At 37.9% G+C, this 23,706-nt stretch overlaps 1 protein-coding gene across 2 annotated transcripts; it reads left to right on the top strand.

Annotated features, from left to right (window-relative positions):
- The first annotated feature begins 6,835 nt into the window (after positions 1-6,835).
- Positions 6,836-23,706, top strand: LOC141426680 (importin subunit beta-1-like). 2 transcript variants are annotated; one of them, XM_074085783.1, is made up of 10 exons: positions 6,836-7,005; positions 7,537-7,778; positions 9,149-9,329; positions 11,176-11,435; positions 11,508-11,694; positions 11,773-12,914; positions 13,002-13,172; positions 13,962-14,084; positions 17,652-17,944; positions 19,752-23,706. In XM_074085783.1, coding segments are annotated over exons 1-10 (2,658 nt in total). In that variant the 5' UTR covers positions 6,836-6,947; the 3' UTR covers positions 19,753-23,706. The 2 variants fall into 2 exon arrangements, with proteins under 2 accessions (XP_073941884.1, XP_073941883.1); XM_074085782.1 differs by lacking the exon at positions 19,752-23,706 and having other exon boundaries at positions 17,652-17,948.

Here is a 23,706-nt window from a genome sequence, read left to right as displayed (position 1 = left end):
TTTTTAGTTTATGTAAAACTAAAAATTCATCAAATAAATGAATAAAAGTAAAAGTCGAGGCGAGGGCTTTATTATAAAACCAAATAAAACCCTCGACCTTAATGTGCTTGTCATGAAACCCGACCCGCGGTCGGTAAATGAGTCATTGCCCGTACTAATTTTCTTGTCATGAAGCCCAAGGTCGATAAATAAGTAAATGTGCGTACTGATACTGCTGCGCGCGCTGCTGCTGCAGGCTCATCTGCACACGCACGTCAGGCGCATGCTGCGGGAGGGGGAGGGCGGCGCTACCAAGAGCGCAGCCTAAGGTATCGCCAATATTTGGAAGAATTATATTTTTTCTTTTAGAAATATAAAATTTTTCTTTTAGAAAAACATTGTATATCGCACGGGCGGTACTAGAATTTCGGACATCGACTCATTAAAGCCCTCAGTCTTCGACTTCGGGCTTCTAATAGACTCTCGTTCGTAATTCCTTTTTTACCGCCCTTAAGACACAATGTACTATTACATGACTAGCCTGTTACCCGCGACTTCTGACGTCTGCCTAGGATTAGGTTTTCACTATCATATCCCGCTGAAACTATGAAATTTTCCGGGATACAAACTATCCTATGTCCTTCCCGGGACTCAAACTGTCTGTATACCGAATTTCATCTAAATCGGTTCAGCGGTTTAGACGTGATGAAGTAACAAACAAATTATCAAACAAACAGACTTACAAACTTCGACTTCAGGCTTCTAATAGACTCTCCTTCGTAATTCCTTATTTACCGCCCTTAAGACACAATGTATACTATTTATGCTCTAGTGCATAAAGTAAAATCTTCGTCTAAGACCAAGGTAATCAGGTGTCAACAGCCACAAACAAAGAAGTTTCTACATATTTATTTTGATAATTTTTTATTTAAGTCATGGCCTACCAATCCCTACAAGCTATATTTAATACAAAAAAACAGCAATAGATGGCACTACTATTAACATTTGTAAATTATAAAATGTGAATAAGCCGAATTAAGTAGAAATATTAAGATTAAAATAAAGACTGGCATATTTTATAAACACAACTTCATATCAACCTTAATTCAACTCCTTAATTTGAAGATAAGAAACACCATAAAAATAATAAATTGAGAATACGAAAGTATAGGCTACATGTGGCTACATTTCAGCTATGAGGCTTTCGTAGTGTTTTGCAATTGTGACGCTAGATGGCGAATAACCGGAATGCGCTTGCTGGGCTTGCCCCGCGCTTGCTCACATTCGTCGAAACTATTTGAGAAAAAACATGCCATTCTCTTCTACTGACGTAAATATTAGTGTCTATCGCTATAGCACTAATTGCACATTATAAATAGAGATGGAATATGGAGAAGATTAATAACATAAGATTAATTAGGTATAATTAATCTTTATTTACACAGAGAAAAATACATTGACATATTGACAAAGCTATAACAACAGTGACAGGAGAACACGAGAATCTAAGTATGAAATTAAAAAGAATATCAAAATTGTAAACGGCCTGTCAGAACAGAGTACGTAACCTCCTTTATTCTAACACTCCTCCTTAATTTCATTACTCTACACCCATACCTCTCGCACACAACGTAAACTTGCCCTTTAACAGGGTTTTGTAAGTACATCCGCCACCATTCGCCCGGTCTCCACATACTCTAATCGAACATGCCCATTCTCAACCGCTTCTCGTATATAGTGGTGGCGCACATCAATGTGTTTTGTGCGTTGGTGATGCACAGGATTCTGTGCAATAGCAATTGCTGACTGGCTATCACTATAGATAGTCAGTTGTCTCTCCTGTTCTCCGGTAATCTCAGCAATAAACCGTTTTAAGAATATTGCCTCTCTGGCTGCTTCCGAGATGGCAACATATTCGGCTTCTGCAGTAGAGAGTGCTACAGTTTTCTGCTTTTTGCTTTCCCAGCAGATCGCTCCTCCTTTCCATAGGAACACCAATCCGGAATATGACTTTCTGTCATAGGATGTAGCATGACTCGCATCTGCATAGCCCATTAATCCCTTCTTGTCCGTTTTGCTATAAGTCAGTCCATGACTCTTGGAACCTTTAAGGAATCTGAGCACTCGTTTCGCTGCTATCCAATGCTCCTCAGTAAAGCAGGTGTTAAATTGGCTCAGATGGTTGACTGTATGTGCTATGTCTGGCCTCGTGCAAACAGACAAATACATCAACGATCCAATCAGGTTCTGATATGGTGTGCCAGCATCCGGTTTATGTGTTGGTCCTGGTTTTTCTAGTTTTTGTCCAGGTACCGATGGTGTTGACGCTACCTTGCAGTCAACCATATTAAAGTTCTTTAAGATCTTTTCGACGTACGTCTCTTGGTCGATTTTGATTTCAGCTTCGGTTTGAGTGATTCGAATTCCCAAAATAAATTTCGCTTGACCAAGATCTTTCATCTCGAACTTCCTCATTAAGTCTCTTTTTAGGCACTGTAGTTCTTCTTTGTTGTTCCATAAAATGAGAATGTCATCTACATAAACAGCAAGTATAATGACCTTCCTTCCACTTGACTTTATGTAGACGCAAGGTTCATTTTTGGATCTCGCGAACCCTAGTTGTAACAACTCTATGTTCAACTTCGTGTTCCATACTCTAGGGGCTTGCTTCAAGCCATAGAGGGACCGTTTCAGCAAACAAACATAGTCTGGTCCTTTTTCCTCAAACCCATCGGGTTGCTTCATGAACACAGTCTCTGATAAATCTCCATTGAGAAAGGCCGTTTTCACATCCATCTGATCTATGTTTAGGCGATAAGCAGCTGCCATGCTGCCAATGCTAACAGTGTTCTTAGAGAACTGTGTCTTACGACCGGGGAGAAGGTCTCATCATAATCAATTCCGTATCTTTGGCTAAAACCACGAGCCACAAGACGAGCCTTGTATCTTTTTCTTCCCTCCCCCTCGTCTTTGATTTTAAAAATCCATTTAGAATCAACGACGTTGCATCTCTCGGGTCGTTTGACTAAGACCAATGTCTTGTTTTTCTTTATCGCATTCAGCTCTTCCTGGATGGCGGCTTTCCACTCCTTACTGTCACTCCTTGACAATGCCTCACGAATCGTACTGGGATCCTGTTCAGATTCAGTGGCTTGATAGAGCAGATAATCTGAAAACTGAGTGGGCTTTCTGTTTCTAAGGGGTACCTCCGTGACCTCTCCTGTAAGTCCTCCTCGAGTTCTTCGTCAAGAGTTGATACCGAGTCACAGTCTTCAAACTCGGCCAAATCAGAGTCTGCGTTTGGCTCGTATTGACTAGTATCCGCTCTAGGAACCTCACACTCTACGCCAGGATTCTCATCTTCTGATCCAGAAATGCCGTGTTCCACTCTAGCAACAGTATCTTCCAAATCAGGAGAAGTTTCTCTTTCAACACGTCCACGAAACACTGAGGCTGACGATCTGTTCTCGGCTCAGACTCTACGTTGCTTTGACGTGACGGTTGCTTCTCTGCATTATCTTCAGACAGATTTAGTATCACCTCCGGATGCTCTTCTGTTTCTGAACGCTGGTGATGCATTTGGTTTTCAAAAAATACTACGTTTCTTGCCTTAAACACTGCGCCAGAAGTGGGGTCGACTAATCTGTATGCTTTTGAGTCGTCACAGAAGCCTGTGTAAATAAGCTCTCTGCTTTTGGGTCCCACTTTTTCCTCTTTTGTGGAGGGATGTGCATAAAAGCTTTGCATCCAAAAATCTTCACCATACTTAGGTCACATTTCCTCTTTGACCACTTCTCTTCAGGTGTTTTGTTCTTCACCGCTAACGTTGGTGAACGATTTTTTAAAAATACGGCATGGTGGACAGCCTCTGCCCAAAAACGTTTAGCCAAACCGGAATCTTGTAGCATGCTTCTTGCTTTCTCGTTGATAGTTCGGTTCCCACGTTCTGCGACTCCGTTTTGCTCTGGCGTATAATCAACAGTCAGCTGATGCTGAATCCCGAATTTTTTCAAATAATTATCCATTTGTTTATTGACGAACTCCGTACCGTTGTCAGTGCGAAGTATCTTCAGTTTCCTTCCACTTTGATTTTCAGCAAACTCCATAAACTCAATAAATTTTCCAAAAACTTCGCTTTTCTGTTTCAAAAAGTATACAAAGGTTTTGCGAGTAAAATCGTCAATGAAGGTTAAAAAATATCGGGCCTTGCTGACAGAAGGTACCTCCATAGGTCCGCATACGTCGGAGTGTACTAAGCCTAGTACCTCGGTGCTCCTTGTGGCTTTGTTCTTTTGAAAAGGTTGCTTGGTCTGCTTCCCCATGATGCAAGGTATACACTCAAGTTTAGTTATAGTGTTGGGAAAACTTACCCCAGTTGCCATCTTATCTCTGAGTAATTTTAGATTGTTTATACCGAGATGTCCCATCCTCCGATGCCACTGCATCAGCTGGTCACCTTCAGTTGCTGATGAAAGCGCAGAACCCTGTGAACAGCACTTGATTTTATAAATGCCTCATTCTACCACACCTTTCACTACAGCCTTTCCTCTAATCTCACATTCGTCACTCTTAAAGATGTCGCAGCCTTTTTCTGTAAATACCACTACATGACCCTTTTTCGCAATGGCATTTACACTCAATAAATTAGAAGCTAATTTAGGAACATACGTCACATTACTGATTGTTAAATCTATTGATTCACAAACTACCGTACCTTCGCTTACACCCAAAACCTCGTTTCCGTCAGCACATGTCACTCTCAACGGCTTAGAAGTACACTTTAGGTCCCTGAACCATGATTTTCGATTCGTCATGCTCGTAGACGCTCCCGAATCGATGATCCAGTCCTCTGCGTCTGGTTTTGCCAATGTCCCAAACGCATAGGCCTGCAGCGCCTCCTTCCTTTGTTTGGGGTTCTCCGGACAATCCTGTGCTTTGTGAGGTCCTTCACAAATGAAGCACTTGACCTTTCCCCTAGTCTTCTTCTTAGGAGCACTCTTGCCCTTGTGCTTATTTGTAAGGAGTGCCGATGATGATGGCTTCTCACTGGAGCTCGCAGCGTAAGTATCTTCCATTTGGAACAGCTTCGTTTTTACATAATCGGTAGTCAGATCTATGTTGCTATTCTCAATAGCCAACCTCATTGGTTGAAACTCTGGGTTAGGCCTTGCAGGAGTAGAGCTGCCAACAGCTCATCATCAACCTCCTTCCCAAGGTCCAGCAACTCTTGTGACGTTGTTAGGACAGATGTCACATACTCGCGTATTGTAGCAAATTGTTCGAGCCTCATGCTCACTAGTTTTGTCAAAAGTCGGCAGCGGTTGTTCAGACCTTTGTCTTCGAAAGCATTCTTCAAGGCTTCCCAAGCGTCCTTAGCCGTTTTGCTATTGCGGACATGCACCAAGCAGTGGGGTCTGATCATCAAGCATATTTTTGCACGTGCTCTCTGATCACGCTTCGTACCAGCAACATCGCCGACCGCAGGTGTAGCACTCGTGTACTCCCATAAGTCGTCATGGATAAGGTATAATTCCATGAGGAATTTCCACGTCGCATAGTTGGTGTTGCCATCTAGCTTCTCTAGGGATGGCAAACCACTGCTGCCAGAACTGGACGTTGCAATTTCTCTGTCTCCTTTTTCAGCCATAATTTACGTGTCGGGCCAATTACCTATTAGTGTCTATCGCTATAGCACTAATTGCACATTATAAATAGAGATGGAATATGGAGAAGATTAATAACATAAGATTAATTAGGTATAATTAATCTTTATTTACACAGAGAAAAATAAATTGACATATTGACAAAGCTATAACAACAGTGACAGGAGAACACGAGAATCTAAGTATGAAATTAAAAAGAATATCAAAATTGTAAACGGCCTGTCAGAACAGAGTACGTAACCTCCTTTATTCTAACAGTAAATAAGACAGAGACATCATGCGTATCTCTAGTCGTCTAGGCTCAGTTGGTGAACTTGTTGGTTGTTGTCAGTGTACCGTATCCTTAGTTTCTCACTAGATGGCAATACGTATCGTGTTATTTGTGTTCTCATTGTTGAAGGAAAGAAAAATAGCCAGTTGAATAGCCAGTATTAGGGTGATACCATTTGCTTGTACTAGGTGGTGTCTCTGTTATATATGTACTCTGTGTTTAAGTATATTAAACTAAAAATCAATCAAAGTAAAAATGTATATAATTATATAATAATGCATGAAAAATAAAAGGTACATAGAAAATAAACAATTGTTTCCACTCTTGCTATTTCATTTCCTCGCAGTCTAAGTGAAACGCAGTGCAAACTCGAGCATTAAACATATTTTTCCCTCAACATGTCTATCAACCCTCGCCGTACCGGCTCGGGTGGCTATATGGACGTCTTGGATAAAATGGCTCGTTTTTTTTCACTTGTTATGCAATATACTATTTTTTTTGATCCAACTTAAAGTGGGGATGATTTTTTTCCCCCTTTAAATCCATAATGCTAGTTCTCATCATTGGATAGGTGTTATAAAAACATAAACTTGTTAAGATCATTTTTTTGTTTTAGCGATCCGTTTGCAAAAAAAATAAGTTTTAGTGTGTTAGTTTTTATTATAAGGCTATATTCATGGTTTAGGCTTAGAAAAATGTAACAAAACTAAGTAGTGATACATATAATGATTTTAAAAGGAAAACTATCATAGCCAATAGGATTTACAAGTTAACGAGTAATAGTCGATCGAAAATTTATTGACTTTATTTTCCCATAATAATATACATTCGGATTCCTTTTTTTACTTTGCTTGATCATGAATAGAAAACTTTATTCAAAATGTTTTTCTACAGTTACATGTTGCAAGTTTGAATCTTTTTTTAATCGAGCAACATCTAAAAGTGAGTGTTCGCTCGTCGTGTGCCGGTTTCTTCAGAATTTGTGCTCCCAAATTTATCCTTACCTTGAATTTAAGTTAAAACAGTAATACAAGATGCATACCGAGCCGATAACAACACTTATACAAATATTGGAAAAGACAATATCCCCAGGTCAGTAATATTTTTCATCATATTTCTTACGTTTCAATGAGCATGGCGTTTCATCGTAATGTCAACCGACTGTTATCGCCTAATTTTGCCTGGCACACAATGAACCCAACTATTACAGACATCTGATACTATAATATTGGAATTACGGTCCTTTAATGTCTATGTTATTGTAATTTTTCTATTATGCGTAAATATTTATGAAGTCGAGCATGGAAATTTCTAGTTCATAAATTCCTAGTCTTGTAGCAAATAAAACATGTTTTCTTCATTCAACGATCGTGGTTTAATGCGTTATACGTGTTACTGGTAAAAATCCTGATATCATAAACTATATTAAAAATATAGATTATCAGTTGACTTGATAACCTTACATGATAAGCTTATGGGTGGTTGGTTTACTTAGCATCAGGGACGTCATGTATGATACAACCAAGGAAGTTCCTACTGCTGCTGGAGCAAATAAAGTTATACACCTTGCTCGAAGGTTCTAAGCCAAAAATAATAATATTTGTTTCAATTAAAAAATTCCAGACCGAAATGAGTTGGAAGCTGCAGAAAAATACCTTGACCATGCAGCCGTCGCAAACTTCACCACATTCATCAAATTGCTGTCTGATGTGCTGGCACAGGGTGGCAACAGCCAGGTGGCCCGGATGGCTGCAGGTTTGCAGCTCAAGAACCACCTCACCTCCAAAGATGTCTCCCTGAAACTGCAGTACCAACAGCGGTGGCTTGCTCTACCAGAGGAAACAAGACTTTACATTAAGAAAAATGTAAGAAATTATACGGCCACGTCAGCCTTTCTAAACCTGGTGTCAATACAGATATAAGTACATTTTCCTAGGTTTCCTTTATTTATTATTTTGTTAGAATTTATTGTTAAATTCAGATGGACTTGACTAACTTATCAAGACTCAGCCTAAAACCTTGGTCCAAGAAAGTTGAAATTTTTAATAGAGCTTCCCTTTATGATGTGTATAAGGAATAAAGTCAGGTTTTTGGTAATTCTAATGTGGTGGAGATCTGTTTAACCATTCCATTCAAAACACAGGTACAATTTATGCCAACTAAACCCACATTTCATCAATGTTCCTTTGGTATAAAACATTTTGTACTGATAGATAAGCTAAAAGCTGCCTTTGTATTATATAATCATGAACCGAAAAGGACTGAATTCAGAATAAGATCAGATAATAAAATTGTACTTTAATACCTACTACATATTTCCTAAAGATCTAACTAAGGGATAGTGATTTGTACATACCCTTGATCATATTCACTGTTTCTAAACTAGGGAGTGCAATCTTGGTATTCTGAGATCTCGAAATACCAAGATCTTGCACCAATTTTGCAAGATCAATCTTGCACCCAAAATCATGCACTATCTCGCAAGATTTGCAAGATTGCACAGAAATAAATTTTTACAGTAGATCCAGCAGACAATGATGCCGATAACATGCCATACTCCACAGTAGCCGCAAAAATACCTCTCTTTCTTAATCAAAAGTTACAAACGATTTAGAAAGCCCACCTCAAGACCCTTTACGTGTTACTGTCAATAACAATCTGTCTGTCAATGCCTATCATCAGTGTTGCCAACAAGTGTCTCTACTTTACGCTTACCCAGCAGCAGAAAAGACACAACACATCCGAAGTCAGTTGGCAGACAACGAGTTTTTTATTCTTCAGAATAATCCAGTTTTTTTTTTATAAATGATTCTGCATTTTTGTATATGTAGGTACTAAACAGTAGAAAAATATAAAGAAATTGCTAACTGTAAAAAAATTTTTTTTACTGAATTAATGAAATCAAATGAAGTACCTAATTGTGACCTAATTTAATTCACTTGTTACTTAGAGTTGGATTCTTGTTGAAAATTTAAGAATTTAAGTAATGATAATTATGTAAAAATACATTATTATGGCTAATTACCCTGATTATAAAGCTACTTTTTGTAATTGTGATGGACACAAGCGTTTGTGTAGAGTAATTTACATTTCATCACAATAATTGTACAACACAGAACTGTATTAACATTTGACATTTTGAGAAATTGTGTCAAGTAGAAGAAAAATGCTTGGGGTTTTAATTGCACAATTTGAAAATAGCAGACATGTCAAGAATCTCAAATTTTTTTTCTAGATCTTAACAGCCGTAGGCACAGAAGACACCCGGCCGAGTTCGGCAGCACAGTGCGTAGCGTATGTGGCGGTGGCAGAGCTCCCGGCCGGCCAATGGATTGATCTCATCCCTGTCCTAGTAGAAAATGTTGTCAATGCACAGTCCACTGAACTCAAGAAAGAAGCAACCCTTGAAGCTATTGGTAAGTTAATGATAAGTAGTAAATATTTACAGGTTAATTCACAAGAGCTGGCATGAATGGATTGAACGAACTTGCTGTTGAGATATAGGTGAATCAGATGTACAAGGACTTTTGGCTCTTGGTACAGGTATAGTCTGCCAGACTGGGGTGGTATGATTTCCTTTTCATGTGTTGATGTATCATGGTTAATCATCAGACGTTGTTATAAGGGAAGATGCGGAATCTTTTTCATTTGTAACCATGCTCTTGAGAAATAACTGCTGCACAAGTTTACTAGTCTGGTTCGATTTTATCCCATGTTGTGGGGAGTTGTTTTGGGAGTTCTGTGACAGAAAGTAATGTCACTTGGATTTTTTTTTTAGGAATATGGCAGATGCATGCATACATTTTCTCATTTGTGTGAAATTTATTCAAATAGGTAACACCAGACACTTTCATTCACTCATTTAATCCACTTATGCCAGTTCTTGTGAATCAACCTATACCTTGTTAGGACAATTAAATAAAGTAATTGGCTTATTCCTTTTATCCACCCTAAGGTGGATACTCGGAAACGCGTGTCCGTCTATCCACCCTGAGGATGGAACCTTCTGTCTATGTGGCCTAAGTTTTAGGGTGGATAATAGAATAAGCCAAGTTATTTTAACTCTGCTAAAAATTATAATTATAAAATAATCTGTCCGTGACTTCTGCAACGAATTCGTTTATAGCTATCCTGCGGGAATTATACCATTTTTCGGGATAAAAACAGCCCTATGATATGACCTTGCCAAGGTTTCCAACTATCTATGTACATACCAAATTTTATCAAAATTGATTCTGCAGTTTAAGTGCAAAGAGGTAACAGACAGTGAATTTCGATTGTATAAATTAGGAAGGATAAGGATATACAAGGTGGGAATGATGTAAAAGTTTTTCAAGTATTTCTTATAAATATAAATGTATTAGTATGTACCTACGTTTAGTCAACGGTCAAAGATGTGATGTCACCTTGAATTAAAATTTCTGGTGTAAAAACCCAGCTCTTTAAAACTCAACTACCAGGTTTAGAGTTGGTCAACCGCTGGATACATTTTCTGGATTTATTTTATGATAATTTTATGTAACTTACTCACTTGTTCAATATTCACTCAAAAGTTGAGTTCGAAAAAGGTCATCTTATGTAGGGTAAATTAAACCATTAAAAATACCTTACAAAGGATTGTTTATTTATTTTACATATTGAATTTCAAAAATATACATAATGAGCTACTATTTCATCCTGTTTGCATCACAGTCTTTGAGTTTATGGAGGGTGTTATAAAAGTACCCCTAATGTGGAAACGGAAATATTTTTTTTTAACATTAATATTCCCTTGTAAAGTCAAATTTACAAATGTCTCATAACGAAAATGATAAATATATGACATACCAAAAACATATAAATTTTCAATAAATTAATGTACCTATAATAAAACCCAACCCTATGATAACTACCCTTTTGCTGCCAATTAAAATAAATCCTATAATCTTAAAATGCCAATTAAAATAAATCCTATAATCTTGATTGAATTAAATTTTGAGTGGATAAAGACCAAAAACACGATAAAGAAACATACTGAAAACCAACTAAGCAGGATTGCTTAAAATGAAATCGCGCACGCGTAAGCCTTCGCATTCGACGATTCTCAGACGTAACTCATGCATGATATGCATGTATATTTCCCTGCTTATCTGTAATTAAAATAAGGTGTCTCAGAAAAAAAACGTCGTGATTAAATATCACAGATGTTGAAATCACGTCTAACATGTTCCCCTCTCGGTAATCTGGCTACTGGATCATATTTTAATGTTTATGGTATTCCAGGTTACATATGTCAAGAAATTGATGCTGAAGTGCTCACTGAGCAAAGTAATCCTATACTCACGGCCATCATCCACGGCATGCGATCTACAGAACCCAGCAATCATGTCCGGCTAGCAGCCACTCAAGCTCTGCTGAACTCTCTAGAGTTCACTAAAGCTAATTTTGACAAAGAAAATGAACGTAACTTTATTATGGAGGTAGTCTGTGAAGCTACACAATCAACTGATATGAGAATAAGCGTTGCTGCTCTCCAATGCCTAGTAAGTTTTACTGTCTGCTCATCAAATTATATTACGAATTTCTTTACTTTAACTGCATATCTGTAATTTTAGGTTAAAATTCTGTCTTTGTACTACCAATACATGGAACCATACATGGGACAGGCACTGTTTCCCATAACTCTAGAAGCTATGAAATCTGATGTTGATGAAATATCTCTACAAGGTATTGAGTTTTGGTCGAACGTCAGCGATGAAGAGATTGATCTTGCTATAGAAGAAGCTGAGGCTGGAGATGCAGGTAAATAATGAAATATGGTACAATGTTGATACTATTTTATTTGTTATTGGTCAATACTTACCAATGTTTTTTTAATAGGCCGCCCACCTGCGCGTACGTCTAGATTTTATGCGAGAGGTGCACTACAATATCTAGCTCCTGTTCTCATGCAGAAACTGACCAAACAAGATGACTCAGATGATGAGTTGGAATGGAACCCTTCAAAGGCGGCGTCCGTTTGCCTCATGCTCTTGTCAAACTGCTGCGAAGATGAGATTGTGCCTCATGTCTTGCCTTTCATTAACCTCAACATCAAAAATGAAAACTGGCGATACAGGGAAGCCGCTCTTATGGCTTTTGGCTCTATATTAGGAGGTCTAGAAGTAAATACACTCAAACCACTAGTTGAAAAGGCAATGCCCACTCTTATTGAAGCCATGTATGACTCGAGTGTCGCCGTACGGGATACAGCGGCGTGGACCTTCGGAAGGATATGCGAAATCGTGCCTGAGGCAGCTATTAATGAGACTTACCTGAATCCCCTGCTAGAGAGCCTCGTCAACGGATTGAAGGCCGAGCCCCGGGTTGCGGCCAATGTCTGCTGGGCGTTCACCGGTCTGGCCGAAGCCGCTTATGAAAACGCGGATTCTACAGACTCCAACCAGCCCAAAACTTACTGCATGTCCAGCTATTTCGACTTTATTATTCAACGTCTGCTGGAGACCACAGATCGGCAAGACGCCGCGCAGCACAACTTGAGGTCGGCAGCATACGAGGCTCTAATGGAGATGGTCAAGAATTCTCCATCAGACTGCTACGTTACCGTGCAAAAGACTACCATGGTAATCTTGGAGCGTCTGCAGCAAGTTCTTCAGATGGAGAACCACATTTCGAGCCAGGCGGATCGATCGCAGTTCAACGACCTGCAGAGTCTGCTCTGCGCCACGCTGCAGTCTGTGCTGCGTAAGGTGACGCCGGAGGACGCGCCGCAGATCTCTGACGCGATCATGACGGCGCTGCTGACCATGTTCGCCAGCAACGCGGGCAAGGCGGGCGGCGTGCAGGAGGACGCGCTCATGGCCGTCTCCACGCTTGTCGAAGTGCTCGGTGAAGGGTTCCTCAAGTACATGGATGCCTTCAAGAGATATCTTTATGTCGGTCTTAAGAACCATCAAGAGAATCAAGTGTGCATAGCTGCTGTAGGATTGACCGGTGATATATGTAGAGTACTCAAAAGTAAGGTAAGTGCAAAAAGCCTCATTTTCTCCATTTGTATGCTCATTCTTGATTATTTCTTTCAATTAAATGCTTAAAACATATTGTTATAGGCGATACCCTATTGTGATGAAATCATCCTACTCCTGCTGGAAAACCTTGGTGATCCATCAATCCATCGTTCGGTGAAGCCGCAGATCTTGTCCGTGTTTGGGGATATTGCTTTGAGCATTGGACCAGATTTCGCCAAATACTTCGATGTGGTGATGCAAATGTTGCTGCAGGTAATTTTAATGATCAAAGCCCAGAATTTTCGCGGCATTTTTGATCTGTCATAATGACTTCTCACTTATCGATTTCCGATATTCAATATCAATATATCGGTACACAACCTGTTAAAAAAGATTAAAAGTAGAGGTGAACAACAGATGGTTTTATCGTTAAAGAGCGATCTCTTCCAATTAAATTCCGAGCAGTCGAAAATGTGAAATTGACATAAATATGGATTATGCAATGAAAACAATGATTAATTAACAATTTCTAATTAATAATTCAATTTCATATTCAAAGTCTGTTGTAGTTGTAAGGCTAATGCGTGTTCTATTAGTGTCTTTTACGATTATTATTTTACGATAATATCATTATCGATAACATTTAGGTAGAGTCAATAAGCGAGAAGTCACTATGACATCAAAAATACCGTGAAAATTCCGGGCTCTGTTAATGATACATTTTTTTTGCTATAATCCTTTACAACATTGTCATGATAATAATGAGGGTGTATGTCTGTTAGCATTTTTTATTTCGAAAATACAAACTGAGACATGGATGCACAGAAAAACCAGAAAAAGAGACCAGCACTGGGAATCGAAACCCAAGTCCTCAGCATTCCGTGCTGCGTGCTATAACCCCTACACCACTGCTGGACAAACCAAAGACCCAAATACCAAACCACCACCACCATACATACCACCATACCATTTTTTATTTGTATTAAGTTATTCTTTACGTCAAAATTGTTTGAATGAGTCGAGTTATTGTTTCTTTATAATTTCCTTATTATAATTTTGCAGGCCAGCAATGCCCAAGTAGATCGCAACGACTTCGCCATGGTGGAGTATTTGGGAGAATTGCGCGAAAGCGTGCTTGAAGCTTACACCGGTATTATCCAGGGCCTGAAGGGTGCCGACGGCGAGGTATGTTTACAATAACTTTTTCTCCAATATGCTTGGAAATGTCCACCTAACTGTCGCAAACATAGTACACGAATTTCTTCCTTATAGACAGCCACAATTAAAAAAATATCAATTGTATGAAATTGACAAAATTTCATTTTTTTTAACACCTGTAAATTACTACAGGAATCGATAGAGTTTTGCCTCCTGAACATGGGAAAAAAATATTTATTATAATTTATTTCTCCATATTTAAAAAAATATAAAAAATTTAAAAAATATATCTGAATTTGCCAACACTACCACAGAATAGATATGTTTCCTTTGCCTTTTTCACCAGAAAAAGGAGCTGTCATAATTTTGAGAATGTCTACGTCAGATTTACGTGATCTTTTTTTTTAATAGAGACTAGACAAAAGTAATGGATCTATTGTGTGGTAGTTTTGGAGTTATGCCCTTTTAGAATAAGCACATCTTAAATGATTTGTAATAAATTAATTTATAATCGTAGCAAAATTTTAAAAATATCAGCGTCTTTCTCTTTCCAAACAGAATACAGAAAACGAATCAAATTATAGTCTTAGAAATATGAAATCTTGTCAATTCCATCACCATGCACACAGTTTTTTACTTTTTTAATTCACGTTTTGACTACGGTAAGTCAGTCTAAACAGCCTGACGATCAAATTCCTTCTACCTTTTTTCTTTTTAAGTCCTAGTCTAAGATTAAATTTAGGAAGAAACAGCCTCTTTTAACATGTCTCGAATAGTGTCACTGTTTTTTTTTAATATTTCGAGTTCGAGCACAATGTAACCGATGAATGATGAAATGTTACCAGTTACAAAAGAAAATGGCTGAATTAATTAAAAAGCGTTCAGTAAGTAGCACTTTAAACCGTAATTTAGTGATACAAAGCTTCATTTGCATTTAACTTTATATTTTTTATTCATATAATACATTTTTTTTATGCATTATTATTTCTAATCCCCCTTCCCTCTTGTTCTGAGAGGAGGCCTGTGCCCAGCAGTGGGACGTATATAGGCTGGGATGGATTATTTCTAAAGAAATGGCATTAAGAGTCGAGCCGTGTACTTTAAAAATAAAAAATAACAAGTATCGCGGGAAGTATAAGGGCAACTTTTTAAAGCATTTAATTTAATATTTTATCAATTTTACTATATTTCCTCGCATTAAATATTGGAGAAAAGCACTATACAATACATGCCTCAGCAGAAATGGCAATTCGTGGATTCGTAGGGTGACACTATTTACTGGACGTCCAATAGCGACATGGAAATACCGACATGATATTTTGTGACACGCCCATAGAAACGCTTGTCAGTTTGACACCAGTTTGTAGGGCGTGTACACGAAATATCAGGTCGGTATTATCCGTGCCGATAAATAGTGTCACCCGATTCGTATTTATTGACTACTCATCCACGTCCACGAATTGCTTTTTCCTGGCCCCGGCAGTAATGTGCTATTATTCTCTAATTGCGTGGTCTTATAAACTGGATCAGATTTCCTATTTTTAATATATTATGAAAGTTTTGTACTTTCTATAAATTAAAGAAAGTAAGTAACACGGTATGGAACAGTAAAACCCTCCAGATTGACGCTAGAGTAGTAAAAGACTCTCTGAAATAATTAAGTTAATAGTATCGTTAAGTAACTGATGCGAAAAAACGTGATTTAATTTTCGTGATCAGTTACCATTATATAATGTTTTTTTTTATTTCATTATTGCACTTTGTACAGTCAAGTGTAAAAATATGAACATTCTCAAGGTTTCAAAAATATGTACCACCGATTCTTATTATGCCGTGGTAACATATTTCTGCACTTGACTGTACATGTCACCTTAGGTCTAGTACAACCCTGTTTAAGGACATAGCAATATTATCATTATGTATTATAGGATTTTACTGTGTTATGTTAATTGCTATAAAAGCTTTCTTTAAAATTTGTCCCCTTGCTAATTCTAGTGCTGTGCTGTGCTCCTTATACTTGGGCCAATCAACTATTTTACCGACACTTTGGCGTCTCCTGCGTTACCAAAATTGTGTCTGGCCGTACCAAAAAATCGTACTTCCAACAAGATATTTCACGGTTTAATAGCTTAAACATACGTAGGACGGCATGTATTCATGTACACCATCTATTAAATTACAGAAAAAACATGTTTACTTACAAAAATCTGCAATTAAAGATTAAAGATTTAAAGATTTTTATTGAACATAATAACATGGTTATTTTGTTCAATAAAAATCTAAATAATCTAAATAAATTGTTTGAAAAATGTCGCGGACAGATTAGTGTCGGTAAAAAAGTTGATTGGCCCACTTACACTTGATAATTCTGCTGCTTCCTGATTCGTTGATATTAGTTAATACCACTCCTTATGATTCGTTAAAATTATTCAATACGTGGTTAATCACAGACAATTAATTCGGACCGTGTTTATTTTATTATCGAGTGTTAGCGTTTATTGTCAAATAAGTTTAATTTAAATTAAATCGAAGACGGTATTTTATCCAGTACTCGATCGCTAAATCAATTCACGAAAATTTTGAAACTTCCAGAAAAATTAAACACCCATTTAACCAAATTAAATTACATAGGTACGTTTTTACGGTGTATGTTAACTATTTTAAGGTATTGGTTATATTTATGCAGAAAAAACTGTCTTTAATTTAAGTGTTATTATCGAAGAGGCTTCTGCTTGTGACTTGTTGTGTTTAAGTGTTGTTTATGTAGTATTTTTACTCATAGCACAAAGTAGATAATATAACAGAGACACCACCTAGTACAAGCAAATGGTATCACCCTAATACTGGCTATTCAACTGGCTATTTTTCTTTCCTTCGATTTTCCAATAGATGGCACCAGTGAGAACACAAACAGCACGATACGTATTGCCATCTAGTGAGACACTAAGATACGGTACACTGAAAACAACCAACAAGCTCACTAACTGAGCCTAGACGAGTAGAGAATAGAGATACGCATGATGTCTCTGTCTTATTAAGTCGTTAGAAGAGAATTCTCTCAAATAGTTTCGACGAATGTATGCAAGCGCGGGGTAAGCCCAGCAAGCGCATTCCGGTTATTCGCCATCTAGCTTCACAATTGCAAAACACTACGAAAGCCTCATAGCTGAAATGTAGCCACATGTCAATATTTTCGTATTCTCAATTTATTATTTTTATGGTGTTTCTTATCTTCAAATTGAGGAGTTGAATTAAGGTTGATGTGAAGTTGTGTTTATAAAATATGCTAGTCTTGATTTTAATCTCAATATTTCTACTTAATTCGGCTTATTCACATTTTATAATTTACAAACGTTAATGGTAGTGCCATCTATTGCTGTTTTTTAGTATTAAATATAGCTTGCAGGGGTTGCTAGGCCATGCTCATAGAAAAAATATTGTATACAATCATTACATAATACAGCATATGACTACTTTTTATTTATAAATCAAAGCTTGAAGACGGATATTTCGGAAAAACAGTGTAACGTGTGTTCTCGTCTTCCGCACTTGCACGTACAGAATGATCATTGTTGTTGTTTCGTTGTGGCCCAGGTCCGCGCGGACGTAGGCTTGGTGGAGCCGCACGTGCCAGCGATCGTGAACTTCATGATGGTGGTGGCGATGGAGCCGGAGCGCACGGACGGGCACATGTCGGTGATCGCGGGGCTGGCCGGCGACCTGTGCGCCGTGTTCGGCGCGCGCGTACTGCCGCTGCTCGAGCAGCGCCCACTGTTGGATCTGCTGCAGGCCGCGCGCCGGTCGCGCACGCCGCGCACCAAGACGCTCGCCAACTGGGCCACCAAGGAGATCCGCAAGCTCAAGCAGCTCGCACCGCCTGCTAGCTGGTAACACTACACCCCTCCTCCCCTCGCCAGACTCTGTTGTCTATGACCCTGTCCATACGGAGCATTTTGCGCGCGAGGGCACTCGCAAGTGGACACTCGCGCGTTCCCGAGGTACTAGAGGTGCATACAACCCGTCCAGATGCGATCGATGTGGAAGCGCGCGAGAGCATCTGGACGGGGTGTATGTAGCTCTAGTACCTCGGGAGCGCAAAACGCTCCGTCTGGACCGGGTCTATGCGATTAGTTCTCGATTCGCCAGATTCTTGTTTCACTGTATACTTGCTTCGTCGGATTCTTGTTTCGCCGGCTTCTTGCTTCGTCGGAAATATTTATATGCAGTAGAATCGACATGTCAAACTATAAACAAGAAAGAACCGTAATCAATGATTACATTGACTGACAGATTGACATTTATGTTAAACAGAAGGTTTTGCGTTATGTTTCTGATACACACAATCAAATGACAGTTTTTGTATGCGAAAACTGAAAAAAACTTCGCATACAAAAACTGTCATTTGATTATGGTCCGAGTGTCAGAAACGTTACGCAACAGACCCTCGGGTTATTTATGCCAATAAAATTATCATAATTAAGTTAAATCAATATATATTTAATTTGATTTAATATAAGTCTTCCATTTATTAATATATATGAGTAAAGCCACGATATTTCCATACTTTTCTTTAATTGAAAAATTCCGGCGAATCAGGAACTAATCGTCTATGCTTCGTGCTGAGATGAATAGTTATTTGTGTCACAAGGGAGCAAAATGGTGTATTTAGGGCGAGGGCGTACATTGAATCCAAAATATAGAGAAGGATTCTGCAATAGAATCCTGAGCATAGCGAGGGATTCTAAAGTAGAATCCTGAGCGTAATGAGGGATTCAAGTGTTAACGCCCAAGATGAAAATAATTTTGCTCCCGAGTGGCTCATACAACTTTTCACACCGAGCATTAAGAAACTTGAATATTAAAGAACAATCAGCATAGAAAATGGCGAGGCTTTACAATTATCAACTTCAAAAAATGGCATTTGCAATAAAACACTTAGAAAAGCCTTGAACAGAAAAGTTGCACTTTGCTCCCTCTTGTCAGGGAGGAAAAGTTACTTTTCTGAAGAAGAGGTGTAAAAAAGTTGTTTGCGTCTCGTGTTTCGAAAATTTCTACCCTCAATGACTTCAATCCTGGAAAACTGCTTACTTGGATACAAAACACAAGCCTTTTTGCCAAACAGTAACTTTGCAGGGACGTAGTTTAACAAAAAGGATCCAAAGCACTGTCATGTTATTGTTGAAATGTTCCTACAGAAAGTAGATACAAAATTTAAAAAAAACAATTGTTGAGGGTTGGATCCTTTTTGTTAAACTACGTCCAGTTGTTGATGTGTTGAGAGGGATGTGTTTTTCATTAACCATTAGAAGCGCTTCATTTACACATATTGCACAGCACATCTCTGGTGGAAACACCTGAGCGGAGCGAGGCGAGGTAAATGAAGCGTGTTAAGGGTTACTGAAAAACGTATTCCTCGCACATCTCTGGTGGAAACACCTGAGCGGAGCGAGCGAGGTAAATGAAGCGTTTTATGGGTTAATGAAAAACATATTCCTCACACATCTCTGGTGGAAATGCTGCTTAAAAAGGAATGTTTACTTGTACTATTTTATTATGTCAAGTAAAAGTAAATTTTAATCATAGCCATAGCATGTTTCAATTCTAATCTGAACAAAATGTGCTATCAAAAGTTTTGATGATTCGATGTTTCAATGACAAATTGTAATGATTTAAAACATTTTTTTCTTATTTCAGATTTGAAGCATCGCGACATAACAGTGATGTCATGCAGTTTCAGACGACCTACTGCTGGTAAACTCAAATGTATTGTCAGGTTATATAGTGTCATTCATTATTCAGAAGTTGTTAGGTGCATTCGATTCCGGGCTGTTTTTTTAATTCCGCTGCTTACTTCTTGGTTACATACTATACTAACAAGCAGAAATAATGGGTAAACTTTGTATGAAAATGAATACCAAGTGTATGGGTTATTTTTCCTCTTTAGTATATTTTAGGGGTGATCCGCTACTCGTTCTCGTTTTAAGATTTAGGGGCTGTTTCACCATCCATTGATTAGTGTTAACTGGCGGTTAGGTGTGATGCCGTCTCTATTTGTTTTGTTCGAATAGATGGAGACGGCATTACATTTAACCGTCGGTTAACGCTAATCAATGGATGGTGAAACAGCCCCTTAGTCTAATGAATGTCCTGACTTTTATATGCACTTGGAAAGTTAACACAAGAAGTTAACATCCACCAATTTCGCCTAAAGGCTAAAATAACATGAAATATGCAGATTCTTCAATAATCTTATTATGTAAGCAAAGCACTTAGGAACTAACTAGTGTTAGTACTCACGTAACAGTAAAATGGATTGAAAACTACACACCTTGCCTTGCATCAATGATATTGTTTACTGGATATTTCATGCCAGATTTGATATTTTCAATTATTTGAGTTAATGTTTAATTCTATGGTTTGTTTACCTGTGGGTATTATGTTAAGACTTTTTCTGTTAGTTAACTCTCCAATAGCTAGCTAGTTATTTACGTAATTTGTCATTGTCATAACAATGCATAATTTAGTTTTTGTAAAAAAAAAAAAAAAAAAACATTCTATTCATTCGAAATAGTTATAGGTATGTAGGCTAAAACGAGAATGTTACTTTCCCCAAATGGTATGCCAATAAGATGTATGACGGAATATAAATATTTTCATGTAGTAAATGAGGTCAAGAAATGTTTGACGCAACGCCCGCGAACAATGCACTTAGCGCTAAATGATATTTGGAGTTATTTAAGTACGCCTGACTATAATCTTTCCATATTAATCTTAAAGTTGAAGCATTTTTCCTATTTGGTATTTTAAATACAGACAGTGGCTGTGGTATTTTTACTTATGTGAGATAAAGGTGGTAGTGAAGTTAATTTGAAAGCGCGCCAGTATGAAAGCTGACGAATGTTATTATAGGCATGCACATATGCAAGGGATTATGAATTTTATAAATTTATTCGTTGTGTTTGTAACAGCATGCCAGAAGACTGTACGAATGGGAATGGATTTAGCGACGAATGGATGATTATCACAGATCTTTTCTAAACTTAGGCATGTATCGATCTTAATGGAGAGATGGATTATTGTATAAGGTTCCATCAACATGGTCGAGACGGAAGGACGCCATATTGGCGAGGACTCCTTGTTCATCACTATGCTTTGGAAATGCTAAGATGAACAAGTGTTAATTTTTTTTTTTTTAAGGAAAACATCTTATTTACAAACGATGTGGTATTTTTAAACACTCATTACACGGTGATGCTAGAGGTACTATGGCAATTTAAAGTAAATGTGATAAACAAGAAGACGCTGCCTTTCGATCTCGAGCTTGCATTATTTGTACATATGTAATTAATTGTTTCCTTTACGACAGGAGTGGCAATCTATTGTTGGCCATGCGACTGAAACTACTGAACCGAACACTTAATATAGCTATTTGGAATAAAATACAGTAAATATTAACATTATCATAAAATTTTAAACTCAAAATCGGTATAAAATAGAAATTCTTAAACACTGCTTTAATGTGGAAATGAACTTGTAGACCCTTACGCTTCTACTGGATGGAATTTGTGTCAAAGCAGCTCAAATCAGCTCAAGTTATTGTTACTAAAAAGAAAGCTTTTATAATAGTAGGTAATTCTTTGGCAGTTGTTATTTTATTATTTCTAAGGCAAACATCATAGCCTTACATTTTCTGTGGTTGTTTGTTCAAGTTGCATGAATCCGGGTACTGGTTGCCCAAACCGGACGCTAGGAACTAATTTTAACAAATACTAGTCTATTGTAAAATGATGTGGCATAGTTTAGTAACATCTGACTTATTAGCTTTGTTGATCTTGATCCGTCATAAAAATGGTTTCATGGTACATTGCCCGTCCATGAACAATTTTCATTACCGTAAGAAAAATTATACTTTAAAAACGAATGAAAACCGTTTTACATATTCGTGACAAAAAAGCGGCATGACAGCACTGTGCCGCGAGAAAGAGACGAAGAGATAAAATACAATAAACTAGATGTTCGGACTGAACAGCTACCAAGTGTCTATTAAATTCACAGTTTACTTCAAGGCGAAACAAGTATTCATAATGAGTGGTGCTAGTTATTAATAAAATACAAAATTTGTTAAAAAAAAATATATTGCGGGTGCTTACAATAGTTGGTATGTGCAATAAGCACTTGCAACTATCTAATGTTCACAATAACTTAGTTACCATTCGTATTTTTTCTTTCATGCGTTTCCTGCTTGTTTTTTTTAAGGCGTTTGGATAAGCAGATAGTACATCAGTTAAGTGTAATTCAAATTTTACTGCATTTTCTCGTTTCCTCAATTATCAACTACCGATGCTCGTTTTAACTTCAGACTGTTGTGATGCGACTAGTCTAAATTCTGAAGATAATTAATATAGGTATATGATATGACCCTAGTACGATGAACTCTAAACAGATTGTCACTTTTTGAGTACCTACGCGTCGACATCGGCGCATGAATTACTCTCATTCACCCTTTATATTTGTACAATTTTCGGTTCTGTCAAACGTAACCGCCGTGTGGCAACATACGAGACCCAACATGGTTTAGTCATACTCAATTTTGACAAAAAAGGCCTGTCAAACTAACATTGAGCTGCACTTTTACTGTTTGCTATCGTTTCCATAAAATATGAATGACACAAGTGCCTTTTTATCTATCAATTCGTGACGCTCCCCGAAACAAAATATTTAACTACTCTTATCGGTTGTTGATAGACTGTTACCAATGAGAATTATATATTATTTCAAGCAATAATTTTAATGTATCTTACTGTGAAATGTGCAGGGCGTAGCAGTCTATTTAATTCACAAACGTGTACAGTTATTAATATGTGTTTTAACATGTACGTGCCTTTTGCACAAAATATATGTTAGACCGTCAGTTCACTTCGCCTTATTCGCCGAAAATCTTAGTAAAGAAGGAACTTTTTATTTACGTAAAAGATCGAGACTCAATGACTGAAATGCGAATACGACGTGAAGTACCAGCTTTACTATGCTAGGGCAGAAATTACCTCCTTGATATAGATTTGCAGGGCGTCGGCTTGATATAGGTGACGTCGCACCATGACGCACTGGGCACTGCTAGGACTGATATACTACATAGCTCGCGCTCAGTGCAGGGGGCAGGTAAACTATACCTGTAACTGTTCCTATAGCAGGCCGCCCCTGTCAGGTTTGTTACCCAGCCGGAACGAAAGCATCTGTAGATCAGCTGATACGTAGCATATACATGGATGCCGAAGAGTTTGGAGTGCCTGCTAGTCTGTGAGCATCACTGACAGGGATGATGTTTGCGCGAATTATGTAAGATTTTTTTGTGAAGTGTCTTATTGATGATCCTCACATTTTATTTGTATTGATCGAATGATGCACCATATTTAAAAGAAATCGTTTGTGTTTTAATTAAGTATGATAGGAGAATGTGTGAGGACTAGTGCCATGCCATGAAAGGTTCTGATTTAGAATCAAGGCATCGAGTCGATGAATACCACCCACTTTTCCTGAGCGAAAATCGATTAAAATTATTTTGTTACATAATTTTATTTAAATACTTCCTTTTGATTCTGAATTCTATTCTGTAAAACTGTTCTATGGTAATTAAAACATTTAGAAGTTA

This window comes from Choristoneura fumiferana, chromosome 3 (genome assembly GCF_025370935.1).
Source record: "Choristoneura fumiferana chromosome 3, NRCan_CFum_1, whole genome shotgun sequence".
NCBI classification, from domain to species: Eukaryota; Metazoa; Arthropoda; class Insecta; order Lepidoptera; family Tortricidae; genus Choristoneura; species Choristoneura fumiferana.
Note: the sequence above shows the minus strand (reverse complement) of the source record. Positions and strands in the feature narration are given on the sequence as shown.

What these genes read in the sequence shown, in the direction of transcription:
- LOC141426680 (XM_074085782.1), top strand. Translation starts at nt 6,948, where the DNA reads ATGCATACCGAGCCGATAACAACACTTATACAAATATTGGAAAAGACA. An exon ending in GACTTTACATTAAGAAAAAT is followed by an intron (nt 7,779 to 9,148) that starts GTAAGAAATTAT and finishes TTTTTTTTCTAG; the next exon opens with ATCTTAACAGCCGTAGGCAC. An exon ending in TTGCTGCTCTCCAATGCCTA is followed by an intron (nt 11,436 to 11,507) that starts GTAAGTTTTACT and finishes CTGTAATTTTAG; the next exon opens with GTTAAAATTCTGTCTTTGTA.